At 45.3% G+C, this 18623-nt stretch overlaps 1 protein-coding gene across 2 annotated transcripts; it reads right to left on the reverse strand.

Annotated features, from left to right (window-relative positions):
• Positions 1-3462: 3462 nt before the first annotated feature.
• Positions 3463-4924, reverse strand: LOC117851726 (protein JINGUBANG). 2 transcript variants are annotated; one of them, XM_034733603.2, is made up of 2 exons: positions 4633-4833; positions 3463-4556 (listed from the first exon to the last, which is right to left on the reverse strand). In XM_034733603.2, the coding sequence occupies exons 1-2, from the start codon at positions 4662-4664 to the stop codon at positions 3563-3565; spliced, it is 1026 nt and encodes a 341-aa protein (XP_034589494.1). In that variant the 5' UTR covers positions 4665-4833; the 3' UTR covers positions 3463-3562. The 2 variants fall into 2 exon arrangements, with proteins under 2 accessions (XP_034589494.1, XP_072149212.1); XM_072293111.1 differs by having other exon boundaries at positions 3463-4924.
• Positions 4925-18623: the final 13699 nt, after the last annotated feature.

Here is an 18623-nt window from a genome sequence, read left to right on the forward strand (position 1 = left end):
GACAGAGAAGGCGGCGGCGGTAAGAAAAAGCGGCGGTAAAACAGCTGCGCGGGAGCGGTAAATATATGAATGGCTTACCGCGCGCATGGGCGACACCGTGGCCTACTCGTAGGCTTGCGTGGTGAGGAGGTGGCGTAACCGTTGCGCTGGCGAGCGACCGACGACGGCGGCGGCGACACGTCGAGCTCGCTCTGCTGCTCTTCCCCTTTCTGATTTCGGGTGCCCGAAAATTCAGAGTTTCCTCACGGTTGATTTCCAATCCGACGGTGTATAAGTGTCTTAACCGAAGTTGTAGATAAACTTGAACTCTTCAAATTTTATTTTGGCTCTACCCCGAGATAAACATCCGAGCACAGTGTAATTTGAATTTCTTTCTCTACTTCAACTGAATTTCACTGAACTCAAAGTTCAGTTCGTCAGTAATACCACAGTGTCATTTGCCTTACTTTGGGAACAAATTTGGTGATCCAAACCCTCCTTTTCCAGTCCAACTTCTTCCCATTCGTGTTCTACCATATCCAAGGTTTCCATTTTGCCCAAAAACACATACCTCTTTTGATCCACATTCCTCTGAAATCCATTTCAAAGTCAGCCACCCACGGCTGTTTCAGACTTAGTCATTTCGGCAAGACAATCACCTGTGACAATGTGCTGACTTTGAGCTTGGATTTGAATTCGTTCCCCTCACTATTCCTGATCAACAACAACCAATTCTAGGAGTCCAAAGTTCATACTTCAATATGGTATAGTTGTCCTGATCCACTTACTTGAAAAATTCATCAGAATTCAATTTTCAAAATGGACTCTGAGGCTGTTTTTCTGAATTTCTATTTTCGGACGATGAACAGTGAGTTCAGTTTTCCATTTTCTTTCTTTAATTCCTTTGAGATATTTAGGACCATTTCTGTTTCAAATTCTTGATCCTCAAGTTCTAATTACTCTTACACTTCTATTCCATATTTTTGCCGAATTTTTCTGAATTTCAAATTCAAAATTCGAATTTCGGCCAAATTTGACCTGAATTTGATTTTCGGCCAATTTCTTTTTCTTTTCTTCTCGAATTGCTTCCAATTCTTCAAAATCACTTTGATGACTAAAATGGCAGGTGTTACAGCCTCTCCCCCTTAACAGAATCTTGTCCCGAGATTCTCGGGGTTAAATCCTTGGTTTTGAGAATGGAAAGAAAACTGCGTCAGGTCAACTATTCTTCCTTTTTCTGTACAAGGATAGTGGGGTGGCTTGTGTTCATCTATTCCGGTGGATGTGGATCGGATCGGACGAGCCGGACACAGCTGATGAGCTGAAGCTGAGTGATGGACTTGGACGCCACGAGATGCATTTTTATTTATTATAGGGGAAAATCGTAAAATCAATTAACATTACTTTGAAATTCTCCCTCCAAAGTTGTTTTGTTGCAAATGCACACCTCTTACTTCACTCTGAGGCAAAAACTGCACACTGCGTACTTGTCAATTTCACTTTTTTCCCCTGATGTCGCAAATGATTCGCGGAGGCAACTCAAAATCAAAATAATATAATTGGCTCTTTTTTTGCAGTATTTTCTTAACACATATTTGCATAATCCCATTTAATCCAGGGTAAAAGCTTTGGGGTATGTTTTGGCTTGCAACTTTGCTACACTTGTTTAACTTGTGGCCAAGATAAATGACGCAAAGGTAGCCAAAGAAAATCATGCCATAATTTCATGCCTAAGGATCTATTTGGGGGGGAAGTTACTAGTTGTTTAACATTGTGGCAAAGTGAAATGACGTACAACTTAGAGCTTTTGAACTTTTTTGAAAAGCTGTTGTTGGTTTTTTTTCTAAAAATCCAATACAACTTTTAAAAAATGTGTTTAGCTTTTTGGGGTCAAAAAGCTAAAAAAAAAACTAAAAAACTGAGCTTTTCAACTTCCCATATAAACTTAGCTTTTCCGAACTTCTGGTTTTTCAAAAACTGCACGAGAAGTTTGCTATTTGTTTGAGCTTCTGGCAGAGAGTCTCAGTCATATCTAAGAGAATCGTGCCATAGCATCATTACCAAGGGTTTATTTGGCAAAAAGGATTAGAGCCTCTTTCAAACTAAAGGATTCTCAAACGTAGAGATAGAAAAAAGAATAGGATTTTGAGTTAGTTGGTAGTTGCAATTCTACGGGCCAATAGAATACAAGCACTTTCCAATCGAGGGTCCGGAGATATCACATAAAAAATAGGAATGTAAGAAAAGATATAAACTCAAAGAGGTTGGACCCCACATTAGAACAACTTTGAATTCAGATGAATTCGCCTAGGAATATATAAATTTTTGGATGGCCAACACTCTTTTGTTACAAAGCTACTTCATGTAGGATTTAAACCCTACAAAATTCCTACGCCAATATTTATATGCGGAGGAACTTAATTAAGACAAAGACTCATTTCAAGGCAAGCAACTTAACAAAATGGGGCTATTTGCAAAGTTTAGTGATATCCTTGCTCAGTTCCAAATTTTAAGTCGTCTTGGCTTTTCTAAATACATAATTTTTATCATGTATCTAGATATAGCGTTATCTAAGTGCATATCAAAAGCTATATATTTAGAAAATCAAAACATTTATAATTTGGAATGGAGAAAGTATTAAACTTCCTTAAAATTGTTTCTTGTGTGATCTCAATCTATTCGGGCTAGCCAACCCCACCAAGTACATACATGAGCTTGTTGCACACTAACATGTACGAGAAAAGCAATACTTCCTCCATTTATTTTTAGTAGGCTTGTTAGGGATTTAAAAAGTCTTTAAAGATATATTTTGACCACTAATTTATATTATAAATATATTATCAATTGCTACAAAATTAAAGTGGTACAATCTCCATTTTAGATAATTGGTAACTTTGACTTTCATTATTCAATATTTGATTAAAACTATATGTTCAAATATTTGGTTAAGTTAAACAAGAAAGTATCACTAGATAGGTTACAAAAGGTACTTCAAAGTTAAAACATTCACTGAAAAGACGAACATTCAAACAATGAATAGTGAAGTCGAAGTTGTTAATTATTTTGAAGCATAGGATTGCACTAAAAAGATATTTGAAATACAAATTGTATTCATATAACTTTTTACATTAAGTATACATATAATTTGATTAATTTATTGGTAAAAATAATGAAGTTAAACTTTAAATTCCTAATGCGTCTACGAACAAATAGGTAACTAGATTTCCAAAAAAAAAGAAAATTGAGCTCTTTCGGTCATTCAACATGCTGAGCGAGTGAGAACCAAGCACAACTTAATTGGTTAGTAAAGTTTGTTATACCTTCTACTCATCAAGGATGAAGCTCAAATTTTATGTATTTGTTACGCCCGGTTTTTTTATGTATTGTTTGTCTGATTAATTAATGTAGCATGCGACGTGCTTTTTGATGGAGAAGTGTATGCAATTGATATTTATAGGACAGGCGTTTATATGCGTGGCCGCGTTTTGTTTTCTAAAAAAATACTAAATCTGTCATCTCGAAGAATATACTTGTGTACACATAGCTACGGAGTACACCTCTACCGCTAGTCTATCTACGGCACTCATAAACAAGAAACGTTCACCCTCCAAATCTTCACGTCAGAGTCCAGCGATCCGCTGCAAACATGAGCTGCAGAGCAGGAGCAGCACCCGTCGCACGAGCCATCGTGATCACCTCCCGATTTCTTCACCAACGTCAAGCTCTTCACTGCTCCAGCATGGCCGTCGAGCACGGCCAGACAGGTGTAGCCCGCTCCTGCCGCTCCCCTCCTCCACACTCTCACCGTCCTGTCCGCCGAACCGCTGCACACCACGTCCCCGGCGGCGGCCACGCACAGCACGGCCTTCATGTGACCCCTGAGCGTCGCAGTGGCAGACATGGCACCACCGCCTGCACACTCCCAGACCACGACGGAACGGTCGCACGCGCCGGAGTAGAGCACCCGCCCGCCGACACCCAGCGCCAGCGCGTTCACCGCCGCCTTGTGGCGCTCCATGGTGCCGACCAGCGCGAGCTTCCCCTGCCGCCCCGGGCGGCGCCTCCACGCCTTGACCGTCCTGTCGGCCGAGCCCGTGTACACGCTCCCGTCGGCCGACACGGCCACGGCGTTGATGGCGTCGTCGTGTGCCGCTGCGATGGACTCGGCGCAGCGGAGGCCCGGCAGCCGCCACGCCTTGAGGCTCCGGTCCCACGACACGGAGTACATCTCCGCGCCGTCCGGGGACAGCGCGAGCGCGGTGACCGCGTCGGCGTGGCGCACCCAGGTGCGCCTCCGGTGCCGCCGGACCTCCACGTAGTTGCTGGGGAACAGGAACGTCCGCAGGTGGTCGGCGGCGGTCGGCAGGACGGCGCGCAGGGCGAGGTGGTGGTCGGAGCTCCCGTTCCTCCGGGCGGGATGATGCCACACTCTGATCTTGCCGTCCTGGTGCGAGCTGACGAGGCCGTTGCTGGTGGCGATGGCACACTTTATGGAACTGTTGGTGACTGCAACCGTAGAGCTGGACTGCCCGTGCTCGGCTTGTCGCACGTCCATGGCCATGTCCAGCGGCCACAGCCTGATGTGTCCATTTGACGAGGCTATGTAGAGTGAGTCGCCGTCGATGGCGAGGCTGGAGACGTAGAACGAGTTACCTTTGAGGGTGGCAATGCACTGGTAGAGGCATGAACTCAAGCTTGGGTTCGCGGAGTTCTGCAAGGAAGGGCGATTCGATTGCGACAAGAATGATATGGTGTGTTCCGTCTCAGATACATCCTGGGCTTGGGTTTCTTCTTGCCTAATAGAACTCATGGAAAACCTGTCATTGGAGTCAAGAACTCACTGCATACTTGCAACCTGCTGCATGTGGAAGCATAGAAAGAAGGTTATGATAAGCATCAGTAAGGCAGTGGGTTATCTTTATAGTAAGTGACCTGAAGGATGAGATCACAGTGCAGAAAGATCCAGCTGAGAGGTACTTGAGTGGGGGAAAAGACAGTCTGGAGCGCTTTAGATTCTGGGGACAAAACTCTTGGTAAAACGTCTGTGTCAACATAGCTACATTCAAATAGAAAATTATGCGCCTATATGGACTAGCTTTCACCGGATAATTCATGGCGACTTTCTAACAGGTAAAGGTGATCTAGGCTCCTCATTGTTCCTAGCAGAGAAACAGGTCTAGGGTCTGTCAAGAAATGCATATGCACACCTGATGCGGATTTGCCTTGCCGTGTTGGGAATACATTCAGCTTCCTTTTCTTCCTTGCCCCGCCCCGCCGCCACCCCCCACCGCCCCAAACACACACACTTTTTCTTCCATCAAAAGTGAGCTTGCAATGATAACTTGGGTGTAATTTGATCTGATCTCCATTGAAGCTCGTTTCAGAGTGATTTCAACAGATTTTGCTGCAGTGATATATTTTGTAAACATGGTAAAAGAAGAGAACTCTATGATTTGTTATCATATCAGATATTTAACATCAAGAAGCCCCATAACCAATGCACCTGGCAACAACTACTACTTAACGAGGCACATCAATATGACAATTATCTCGCACTCAAAACAAGTTTCAGGTAAAAAAGGGTATTCGATGCAAAGACATGGGGGCCATGTATCAATTTCCATTTACAGTTGAGGTGCAATTCAACAGAGCATTTGGACATAAACTTGTTATGAACAACATAGGGTTGGTGTTTTTCTTGAAGAAAATTGATGGAATTGTATTGCCAAAGCTCATGGACTCAGTTCCACTCAAAAACAGTTGCATAAAGCACTAAGCCACAGAATTTTTTAAGCTAAAAATTGCAATGGTTCTGCCCTACAAATCAAAACGATTCTCAAATGTAAAGAATATCCTAAAGACAGGATTAGCTACTTTAAATCCCTCAAAAACAGATTTTAGCTGCTTTAAGGTCTTCTGTCTGGTGAAAACTGTGCTCTCAAGAAGCAAAACTAAAAATTAATAGCCTAGCTGTGAGAAGAATAGAACTACTACGCTAGCTCGGGAAGGACCCCACTTGAAAAGCCCAATCGATATGTCACAGCACAAGAAGCAGACAGACACTAAACATGTTGCATTATCCATTGCTTATCATCAAGGACCGAAAGACATGATGCAACACAACAGCGATAAGATAGGCACTGCTAAAGCTAGTGCAGGAAAGCCTAGTGTATCACCAGATAAACACAAGCTCTGCATTCTCACTCTCACAACTAGTGAATTCTCACTTGACAAACAAAAAAAGACTCGTGAAGGAGAGGAGAGGTATGAAATTAATCAGGAGCCACTGCCATATGAAAAGTTTAGATCTACTGATCAGAACAAATAGATAAACTCTCGGAAGACTAGCAGTTGCTGAGTTATGAGATAGAAGAACTATGTGATGATTTCAAGCTTGAGGCTTAGCCATAAACAGTGAATAAAAACTTAAAATGTCGTCAACTTGTTCACACACATGTGCATGCACACAAGAGCATATGCACAGGATGATAAATTAGTATACTCGATATATTTAACTAGGAAGTTAAAGTGACTTTATGGAGCCTTTCAGAAGCACTCAGACAAGATTTGTGCCAGAAACAAGACCATAATTCTTGTCGAACTAGCTCAGCTCCTACAATTAACTTTCAATTCATGAAAATCAAACTGTTGTGGACCTGAAATAAATAGTTGTAAATAAAACCCATAGCTAAATCCACAAGTTAAGATATTTTTACATTGTTACTAAATTATTTTTTTGAGGGAAACAGGAGGGGTTGCCCCGAGGGGTTGTTACTAAATTATGCACATTCCTACCGAAAATGGTATGTGAAAATTGAAAAAAGTATATGGTAGTCATAGTTCTTAACACTGCAGATGACCGTTGCATCTCCTCTAATATACTTTTTGTAACCACGGTTGGTTAAAGACATATAGTCTTCTAACAAAAGCAAATTCCATATTTCTCAGTGTTGAGGAAGAAATAGCGCATGCTTAATTGAACAGAACCAAATCGACAGTATTAATCTTGAATGACACAGCAACCACAATGCAATCCCCACTTGGACATTTAGTCGAGCATCTGGTGAACGACAGCTATTTGAGCACAGCAGAGGAAGCAGGAGGATCCACAGTCGTGGCTTTGCCACGCACTGGTTGGAGTGGACCAGTTCTTATGCATCTAGTTTTCTCGTCCTATAGGATTTTTTGAATTTGAGCCCCATGTCAATCTCTCAGTATGGGGAAAAGAATCTGGACACCATCAATGTTAGAAGCACTTAATCATCTCAATTATTCAAAAATATTGATTAAACATTCACAAGTTCGATGAAGATATTATATGCAGAAAGCTCTTGAAATGCCTTGACAATAATGTGAGATACATAGTGTAGATAATATATTACATTTTTATTGATAAGGTAAGTCCGTGAAAAATTTATAAACATAGGTTCTGAACATGAACAAGTTCTGAGCATAAGCACTGCAAGAAGTTGTATAAGTATGTAGATGGCACCAGAGATGGTAGCATTACACAAAGAGGATTAGAATCCCAACTTGGACCTATATCAGCTTGAAGCCACTAACGAAATTAATTATGGAGTTTTTATTTTTAAACCATTGGATCATCCTAGTCTATCCTATGGAGACATTTAATGTCTGTTTTAATTGAAATTGTACACTGAAACTTAAATACAAACTTAGAACTAAAGTGAAGATTCGATCTGTTGTAAAATACTGTTAGAGGTGAAAAAGAACTTGTTAAGCGCCGGTTCTGCCTTTACCTTGTTACTCGGAGTGGTAAAATGTCATAGTTGTAAATATCTGCAGATAATGGATGGGGAAAAAATCTGCAGATAAGCAGCTATGAAAAAAAAATCCTAGATTAGACTTAATACTTAAAATTGTAATACCTATTTCCATTATTTCATACATTTCAGGCCAGACACTCAAAATAATAGACAAAAATTAATGCAATAATAGATAAGCCTATTTGTAAATCATTAAACTGTAAATAGCTAGCCTGATCTCCCGAGACAGTGATTAAACTGTTTGAACAGCATCTGAGTCAAGCAGCATAGAGGATAGACATGTCCCATGGACAAGCAGAAGAGGAGGAGAAGATGTTGGATTGAACATCTGAGTCAAACCGCATAGAAGATGCCTGCTCATTTCCTTCCCCAGATTTGGGTTCAATGTGTCCTTATTTCTGGTTGTGGTTGGTAATTCAAATAGTTATTCAATCACCACAGTAGCTCACGTAGGCAAATGATCGAGCATATCGTGTGCATAACAGAATTCAACTGAGAGCAACCAACATCATCTCCACTGGTATGAGTACTTGGGCTCGGCTGCAGCATGATACGACGCCAATCAACGACAGCAGGCAGTTTCGACATCTCAAGCTCACGGAAGAAGGATGGCCTTTCCTGAGCTACAACCACTCCGATTCGCCGCGTCCTTACCGTGCTACTGCATGCAGCCAGCGTACATCGCAGTCGCCAAGGATGTCTCACCTTGGAGCCGCGGTGCCGCGTGGCTGGGGGTGCAACGACCATGTATTGTGACCAAGGTCCGGCGGACGGCACTGTGGATGGAGCGCAGCAGGTCGGCCAACGGCAGCGGTGCGACGGAGATCAACTCCAGGTCTCCAGCTACCATCCCTTTGTCCACCCTCTCCTCCACCTTGCGAACACATGGGGAGGATAAAGGTTGCGCTGCTGCTTCTCATCTGAGTTGTGCCGCGCCGCGCTGCCACCACATCTCCTCCTGATGATCGCCATGGTGTCGGTGCGCTTCCATTGGCGTCTCCACAAGGCAGAGAGAGTAAGACGCGGCAGGTGGAGCGAATGCTCTTAAGGCGGACAGCGCAGCGATAGGGTATGCGATCGGGACGAGACGCTGGAAAGTTCGACACAAAAGGAGAAAGGTCTGGTGAAACGCGAGGTGCTGTGGCCGTGGTCCAATGGCTGACTTAACTGCAACAGGAAGATCGAACGGATGAGCTTCGCTGGTGACGTGGCCTAATAAAATGATCGAGCTTGGCGCAGGATTCATACTATAGAGATTACTAATTGTATAGCAGAATTGCAAATTAGATTGCTTGAAGTTTTGTTTTCAACTCTAGTTAGTTTTCAAACTCTATTATGATGATTTTACCGAATTCACTACCGGAAACAGTAACTTTGCCGAGTGCCCCAGGCACTCGGCGAAGGGCCAAGGGTTTGCCGAGTGTAACACTCGGCGACCTTTACTCGGCAAAGTTTTTCTCGGCAAACAGTGTGTTTGCCGAGTGTCGACCATCGGCCAAGTGCCGCAATACACTCGGCAAAATATGACACTCGGTACAAAGACGTTAACGGGCTGTCACGGCGACGGAAGCTTTGCCGAGTGTCTGACGGCCAACACTCGGCGAAGTCTACATCTTTGCCGAGTGTTTCCCTAAATACACTCGGCGAAGTTTACATGTTTGCCGAGTGTTTCCCTAAATACACTCGGCGAAGTGTACAGGTTTGCCGAGTGTTTCCCTAATTACACTCGGCGAAGTTTACATCTTTGCCGAGTGTATTTAATAAAACACTCGGCAAAGATGCCCGTCCCGCCATTTTTTATGCCCCCTTTGCCGAGTGTTTTTTTGAAAACACTCGGCAAAATGGTCTTTGTTTGCCGAGTGCCTACCCTATGGCACTCGGCAAACAAGCAATTCCGCCAAATTGTTTGGCCCCTTTGCCGAGTGTTTGAAGAATACACTCGGCAAACCCGTCTACTACTACCAGAAATGGCCTCTTTGCCGAGTGTTAACACTCGGCAAAGTGTCCTAATTCCTGCTACAAAATAGAAATGTTAGGTATAAAGGACCCCTCTCGAAAACAACCACAGATACACAGGCATATTAATTGCAGCACAAGCATATAAATTCCACCACAGGATTCACAAGCACACAAATAGCATTCATAAGTTCTCGTCTAAATAAGCAATTCACATGTTTTGCATCACAAACACAGAAATGACAAGTCACTGAGGAGGATGAGGAGGACGTGCAGGTGGCCACTGCCCCCAGGAAGATTCTGCATTGGACGCCGCCGATTGATTCTGCACAAATGTAGGTAAAGAGATTTCATAGTCTAAACAAGTAATTCTAGTGGAAGTAAGTCTAGATTGATTGTAAGGTTGAGATTGACTCACAGGAGTAGCTGCAGGAGGTGGTGGAGGTGGCGGGAAGAGGTTCGGTGGCATAGGTAGTGGAGTTTGACCTAAACTGTGGAACACACTCTGCATGTATTGGAACATCTGCTCCGTCCTCTGCCTTTCAAGCTGCCGATCCGCCTCGATCCTCGCCTCTAGTTCCTCTTGGCGCTTCCGTTCTACCTCCACCTGGGCCTACAATATTTCATCCCAACCACTTATTGTCAAGCAAAAGGTAAGTACAAAATGAATGAAAAATTAAAGAAACACAACTAACCTGCAGAGTCTGCATCTGTAGCTGTGCAGCGGTAGGCCGTGGCCGTATCGCGGGGCTCGAGTCCGTGCTCCTTGCTCGGATCTGGGAGAGAGTGGGAGTACTGGCAGTGTCGATCACGCTATCTCCAATCCAATACCTGCCATGCTTCTTCCCTCCTCCTACCCTCATCACTATTTCAGCATCGATATCCTGAGAGCTCGGATCGAACTCTGGCCCGTGAACCTCCCTCGCCATGGCTGTGTACTCGGTGACGCGGCTGTGGATGCTGGGATGGCTGTACGCCTCGGGCGGGTCCTCCGGGTTGAAGTCGATGTCTGCCGTGGCCTTGCCCTTTTTAGACATAACCCATGCCTTGAACCGGGAGCACTCCTGACCATCATGTGATGAAGTCTGCGGAAAAAATGTAAAATGATTACAAAATATGCAGTATTATGTCTGAGAAAACAGAAATGAATTCACGTACCCATTTTTCCTTGTACTCATCAAGGCTCAGGCTACCTTGATGGTGTGATGCTTATGGCATCTGCAGACGCCGCTCCCGGCAGGCATTGTGGATCTCCAACCACCCAGGCTGCAACCACACGTCCACCATTTTTTCCCAGCACCGGGTAAAGGATCGGCACCACCACGGAGGCACCTATATGAAGTGTGACATATAAATAACGGAATTAAGCGTAATTAATCTCTCAAATAGTAAATATAGTCTTTATGTACGTACCGCCATGAATTCTTCCTTGGTCAGGTTCATTGTCCTGGCCTCTTCTTTTTTGATCCTCATCCTTTTGTATTCAGCATAAAAGTCGATGATGGCCTGAACGCGCGCCTCGTAGTGCATGTCCTTAACAAGCTTCTTAGCGGCTTGTTCAATCACGGAGGCCGCCCTAGCCTCGAAGCCCTCCTGACATCTATAAAAGTCCTGCGTATAGACGGCAAGCATACAATTATTATATCAAGAATGTATTAAGCAATGTAGTGCTGCGAAGACTTACCCACAGCTCGACCTTCACCCGCTCCGCCTTGTTCGCAAACTGCCTGTGGTCACGATCACCGACGTCGGTGGCAGCGACGTAGTGGTCCCACGTGTAGGCCGGCTCCTCCTGTCCGACGAAGACCACTAGACCGGGGAAGTGTAGCCTACACAAAAGACCGACGATGCCGTTGACCTTGCGGTTGTGGGCACCCCCACTGAGCTTAGTCCAACTCCTGCACAAGTGATTAATATGTGAGTTTGAACATATCAAAAGTACAGAGAATATGTGAAGAAACTTACTTTGCCCCAGCGGGTTGAATCAGGGGGCGTAAATGAAGAGGGATGGGTCGCCTCGGGAGGGACGAGGGACCTCGCAACCAGATCTTGGACTGCTCCTCCCCTCCCTCCTCCCCTGCCTCCTCCCCCTCCTCCCTCTCCTGCTCCTGCTCCTCCTGTACCTCCGCCTCGTCACTAGAGGCGTGCGCGGAGGGTACCTCCTCCTCCTCCTCCTCCGACGACGACGAAGGCACAGGCGACGTGGCCCTCACCCCTTTACCCTTTCCTCGACCCCTGCCCCAACCCCTGCCTCTAGCCAAGACCTGTGCCCCCACCGCTTCCTCCACGGGTGCGTCACCCCTGCCTCCACCCCTCCCTCGACGCCTTCCTCGACCTCTCGATGCGTCTGACCGTGTACCTGACCCGGAAGCTGCAGCTTTTAATTTTTCGTAAAGCGCTGCGATCTTCCTCGTACCGCCCACCATTGTTCAATCACCTGCATTTGCCAAGAGTAAACCAATCAGCACATATATAAATAAAACATAATTTCAAAAATAACATGGTATGAAAAATAATAAATAAATTATTACGATCCATACATGTCTTAGAAATAATCGTCATGATCGGGATTAGCTGGATCATAAGTCTCATCGTCACTGTCACGCGTGTCAAACAAATCATTCCCGTGCTCCGAAGTTTTAGCGTCATCATCAATGTCCTGTCCTAACTGTAACCGCTGAAGTAATTCTAACTCCTTCATATTATGAACCTCCTCTCCAGCGTCATCGTCAACAACCCTTTCATTGTCTACTTCCATTGCAAAAGCGTCGGTTAAATCAATCTCAAAAATCTCCGTCATATGTGTTGGGGTTAATGTTGTAATCTTCATTATTTGGTACAGGTAGTTTACCGTGTGGCGATACCTTGTACACAACATCCCAACCCTTCAGACGATCGTCAGTTTGGCACGGGTATGACAAATAATAAACTTGCGTGGCCTGTTGAGCCACAATATAGACATCGTCTCCTTGGAAGACGGATGATTGCCGAATTTCGACTAACCCAAGATTAGGTGCCCGTCTCACGACTGATGGATCAAACCAATGGCATTTGAATATGACATGATTAAGAACTTTGCAACCATGAAAAATTAGTTCGTATATTTCTTCAATTCTTCCGTAGTACTCGACACCATCAGAGCCTAGCGTGAATACTCCGGTATTTGTCGTTCCTCGATTGGGCCGACTCTGCTCATGGATTGTTGTGTGAAAACGATAACCATTTACGTCATAACCGGTAAAAGATCTGACCCTGTAGGCATAGCCATCGGCAACCTGTCTAACCTCAACATTTATAGACGAAACGGTTTGAGCCTGCAAGTTGAAGTAGGGTGGTTCGTTATATTATTCGCATGTACGGCAAACTTGGAACGTGGTAATCATGAACGAGCGAAATTGGATTGTACCTTATGTTTGAACCAAGAAATAAAATCGGGCATTCCATTACCCGCACCCTTTTGAAGAAGGGTCTCGGCTTCGTGCGGGGTAGGTTCCCTTGAATTACGCCAGAATTTACGATGAAATTCCCTGTACCAACGAGAAACATGAGAGTTGATCCCAGAATAGTGATTAATTGAGAACAAACTAGTTTGTTCACAACTTACAGTATGTACGGCTCCACCTCGGCAAGGTTGGTCAATACATACAGCATGATAGTGCGCCACTCTTTATGTTTCAATTTCTTCTGTGTCGCACCACTTGCACTTCCAAGTTGTCCTCGAAAAAGGCTAAGGCTCGATTCAACTTCTGAGTCATTATAACGAGCGGGTGGATTGTGCACGCTAGGAAGGTTGTCAGCATAGTATTTGGTTGTGAAGTTTGACACCTCCTCCAGAATGTATGCCTCTGCAATGGATGCTTCAATTTTGCATTTATTTTTACATTTAGTTCGAAGGACCTTTTGACATCTCTCAATTGAATAGCACCAACGACCCTGCACAGGCCCCCCCATTCGTGCTTCATACGGGAGGTGCAAAATCATATGCTGCATCGGATTGAAGAAGCCAGGCGGAAAGATCTTCTCCAACTTACAGAGCAACACAGGTGCCATTCTTTCCATTTCTGCAACCACGGTCCGAGATAATTCCTTAGCACAAAGCTGACGGAAGAAATTGCTCAACTCCGCTAGCACTTGCCAGACATTATTAGGTACATAGCCTCGAACCATCACCGGGAGTAGGCGCTCAAGCCATACGTGGTAATCATGACTTTTGAGCCCGTTGATTCGCATAGTAGCTAGGTTCACTCCCCTCTTCAAATTCGCTACATACCCATCAGGGAACATTAACGTTTGGAACCATTCTAATACCTCGCTCTTTTGGGCCCTCGTCAGGACAAAATCGGCCTTAGGCTTTCTCCACGACTTGCCGGCTCTAGGAGGCACCATGTCTAGCTTTGGTCTGTTGCATAACCTTGCTTGATCCACTCTAGCCTTAACGTTATCCTTTGTCTTGTCAGGAATGTCCATGATTGTACCAAAAATTGCCTCAGCGATGTTCTTTTCAGTGTGCATAACATCAATGTTATGTGGGAGAAGAAGATCGTCAAAATAGGGGAGATTCCACAAGCAAGACTTCTGAGTCCAAGCATGTTGCTCGCCATATCCCACAAACCCACCTTCATGATTATTGACCTCAAGAGCGTCTATCTGAGCACGAACCAAGGCTAAGGTCAACATCTGCGGTGGGGGCTCATTAACTACGACATCTTTCGTAAAATTTCTAATATCTGTTCTGAAAGGATGGTCAGGAGGAAGGAATTGTCGATGTTTGTCGAATGAAGAATACTTGCCACCCTTGGTCAACCAAGTGAACTTCACTGAAGCCTTGCATACTGGGCAGGGGAACTTCCCGTGAACACACCAGCCACAGAAAATACCATATGCCGGCAAGTCATGCAGGGAGTAGTGGTACCAAATATGCATCTTGAAGTTTGTCCGTGTAGGCCGGTCGTATGTCCATACCCCTTCCTCCCATGCACGGACCAAATCATCTATCAGAGGCTCCATGTACACACTCATATTATTCCCTGGGTGTTCTGGAATTATCAACGATAAAAATATGTTTTGTCGCTGAAAGATGACACCAGGGGGGAGATTCAGGGGGATAACAAACATAGGCCAACATGTGTACGGGGTAGCCGCCATTCCATATGGATTGAACCCATCTGTTGCGAGCGCAACACGTACATTACGAGCCTCTCGAGCTTTCTCATCATAAATGGCATCAAACTTTGTCCAGGCTTCACCATCGGATGGATGTACCAGCTTGTCAGCATTGTATCGACGTCCGTTTTTATGCCATGTCATTTGTTTCGCGGATTCTTCACACATGTACAGCCGTTGGATCCTCGGTATGAAGGGAAGGTACCGTAGAATCTTCACAGGGATTGCAAGCTGCTTCTTCTGACCGTCACCAGAGTCTACCTCCAGGAATCTAGATGATTCGCACTTCACACAGTACTTGGCTTCCGCATATTCTTTCCTAAATAAGATGCATCCCTTCGGGCAAGCATGTATCTGCTCGTATGGCATCTTAAGTGCACGAAGAAGTTTTTGTGCCTCATACTGTTGGCGCTAGAAATCGGTCAACCGAATCCCAGCGACCGACACACGACCCGGGAGAATCTGCTTAGCTCCTGTTCGGGTGAATGCCCTGATGCGGTTCGCGCGGCGTGCCAGCCAATCTGACCTGTTGATTGGCAAGGAAGAACACGTGTCAGGTTCAGAAACTACGATCGGCTAAGTTTCCGATCGAGAGAGTTTATCAGCGAATCGGCCGATTTACTATGATAATGAAATCGGCTATAAGACAGCACGATCCCTGTAGCCTTGTAGACGGAAAAATACTAAAGTAATCGGTACAAAGCTTGTGATAACAGCACTAGGAAAAGATCTAATCGGCAACGGATGGATCTAACGATAGAAAATAATGAAAGCCGATACTACCGATTCCTAGCGGGATAATTGGTGATAAAAACTAGGAAAACAGGTAAAAACCTATGAATCTAGTTGATATCGATAACTGATGAATAAATCTAAACGAAACAACAGCGATGCGCCGGAAGTTAAAGCTTAGATATTACTCGATAAACGGAACTTACAGAATCGGCCGGAGATCAAGATGATGCAGCCCTGCCAATCCGCACGAACTCGTGAGAAGAAAAAAGTAACGGCGAAGTCGCCTGCTCGAAAGTAAGTACGAAGAAGAAAGTAACTTGTTGTATTGATTGGTTGATGATTACAGATTTACAAAGGTAGCTATTTATAGCCCCGTACAGATAACTTCTTAACCGACTAGAATTCTATCTCTAATTCAAACAGAAAACAAACATCTACAAGCACAATTCATGCTAGGTTAGTTATCCCACGCTTCGTGGGCTGACCCCCACCTTATCCTTCCATCCCTTTCCAAACCCATACAGGCCCAATTAGCCCATCCTCTTAATCGGCCGATTTCCCATCGGCAAAAGATTACCGATTGGGATTCTGGTGCATTCATCCTGAAGTGAGACAAAAGTCGTCAGCCGATCCCGCACTACAGCACCATTTGACCGATTCCCAACTGTAGTTCTCCGATTTCTTTCTGCTTGGCGCCGATTCTACTGGTGACGAAATCCGGCGTCAACACATGCCCCCCAGTTTCGGAGTAAAACACAGTCTTTTACTTTGAAATTCTTTTATAACCTCTCCTCCAAAACGGCCGCAGTGAAAATATCCTTCCGTTTCGCGGTCTCCCGGCTGATCATTGCAATTTTGAAACGGGCGCCCACGACAGCCACTACCCCGAAAAACTCGAAGCGCCGGCGCGGTGAAAATTCCATCTTTACCCTTTCTTCAGGCATCCTATAAATAGCGTTTCACCGCAGCTCATCTTCAAGCTCACGTCTCTTTTCCCAACGCGCGCGCATCCTTCTTCTTTCCACACTCTCCCTTGCCATCGAAGTCTTCTAGTTCCAGTTCCTATTACTTCTTCCCCCTTCCCTTCGATGGCGACTCCTTCCGGCAGCTCCCCCGCACGCGATGCTCCAGAGATAGTGCCTCCGGTGGTGGTAGCGACGGCCGTCACTTCATCTGCAGATGAAAGAGCTTCATCAGAAATCCCAATGGCGGTCCCCATCACGGCCCCGTCATCCACATCCGCATCGGCGACCACACCGATTACTCAGAACTTTATCCCGGAGGTAAATACCGAATCCTTCCCCTATCGGCAACGTATTTATCTTAGATCTACTCCTTACATTCCTATGCCCTTTTTCCTTTTTTAGGCGGTTAGGCATAGAATTACTATTCATCTCACGGGCAGTCCTGGCCTTGTTTACCTTGGTCCCATGGGAGACCCAGATCCGGCAGATCTTATAAATTTGGAAACTGACCGGGTGCCCTTCAAACGATCCGATATGAACTTAGATCAATGGGTGAGCACTTTCAGATCTTGGCCGAATGAAACCCTAGGTTGGAGGGAATGGTACCAACGGGTGGCCGCGTCCAAGAGTGTCTTGTGGGAAGAGCTCAAAATCGGCCAATGCATCAACCTCTCCCTATCTCAAATGGAGAAAAATGAGCTGTTAGTGATGGCGGCTTCCTATTTTTGGTCTGACGCACTTAATGCGTTCTTATTTGGACACGGTCCTATGACCCCCACCTTGGCCGATGTGGTCCTCTTGACCGGCCTGGACATATCTTCCCCTGACACACCCTTCCACCTTTTGACCACAACGTCGCATCGGCTGGACACAAGGGGAATCGACGGCTGGAAGGGCTTTATCAGTAGTAACAAGAAGACCGGTACTGTTGAGAACAGGGAACACACAGCTTTCCTGATGATGTGGCTAGAAAAACACCTCTTCTGTGGAAGAGCCGCCGGCCCAACAACCAACACCCAATCCTTAGCTGAAGCACTATCCAGAGGAAGCCATATTCCTCTCGGGAAACATCTTCTGGGTGCTGTGTACCATATGCTCCATGAAATCGGCACAAAACTTTTCAAGGGAGAACCAATCGGCAACCCAGGTGGGCCTTGGTGGTTTGTCAATCTATGGTTGAACCTTTACATGAACAAAATCACCCGGCAACCAGTGGACCATATGATGTTTCCCAATATCGAATCGGCGGAGGACCCTACCGAGCGTCGCCGATGCATGTCTTTTGGTGAAGCAGCGTCAGCTTTTCCAGGTTGTGCGTATTCTGCTACAAAGGTAGCCGAGTACTTTCGGTGCTTTTATAATGGATTTAATGAGGACGCGACTATCTGGTTTCCATACCAGCGAGACATTCCAGTCTTTGAGCTCCCCTCCTGCTTCGATTCAACTTCTGGCCGGTTTGATGAAGATCTTTATGAAGAATTGATCAAACCAGGGCTCCTACCGGCCAACTTCTTTTCAGGGAAAGATGCCCCTACATACAAATTCTACAACCCGTCTACTGCCGCACGACAATTCGGCATGGGTCAATTGCCGATACAAGTGTATTTTGCTGGCCGAATCAAATTCAGAGATGTGCTCACAACTGGCCTGGATTACTGTCGGCTGCGAGACCGAATTCCGGACTCTAGTACGATTAATTTGAATGATTGGCTATTATTTCCATTTGCCGTCCATCCGTTCAAACTTTGGTGGGCCGAATGGAAGCAATTTCTATTCTGCAACTCAGCATCGGCATACTGCAACCTTCTAGATCCGGCCAACATTGATCCAAACGCCGAGGTATTTCTGATTACCGATTTTTATTCTTCCCAACATGATTGAGCACTAATAATTTCACTGTTTCTTTAGGCCGAGAATCGGGCCCCTCCAACGCACAGCCGCAGCGGTCGGCTAATAGAGAGCTATCCATACACCACCTATCCTCTCATCGGCTACGACGCTCCGTCAGTTGACATGATCGCTGGCCGATCGAAAAAGG

This window comes from Setaria viridis, chromosome 4 (assembly GCF_005286985.2).
Source record: "Setaria viridis chromosome 4, Setaria_viridis_v4.0, whole genome shotgun sequence".
Taxonomy (NCBI): Eukaryota; Viridiplantae; Streptophyta; class Magnoliopsida; order Poales; family Poaceae; genus Setaria; species Setaria viridis.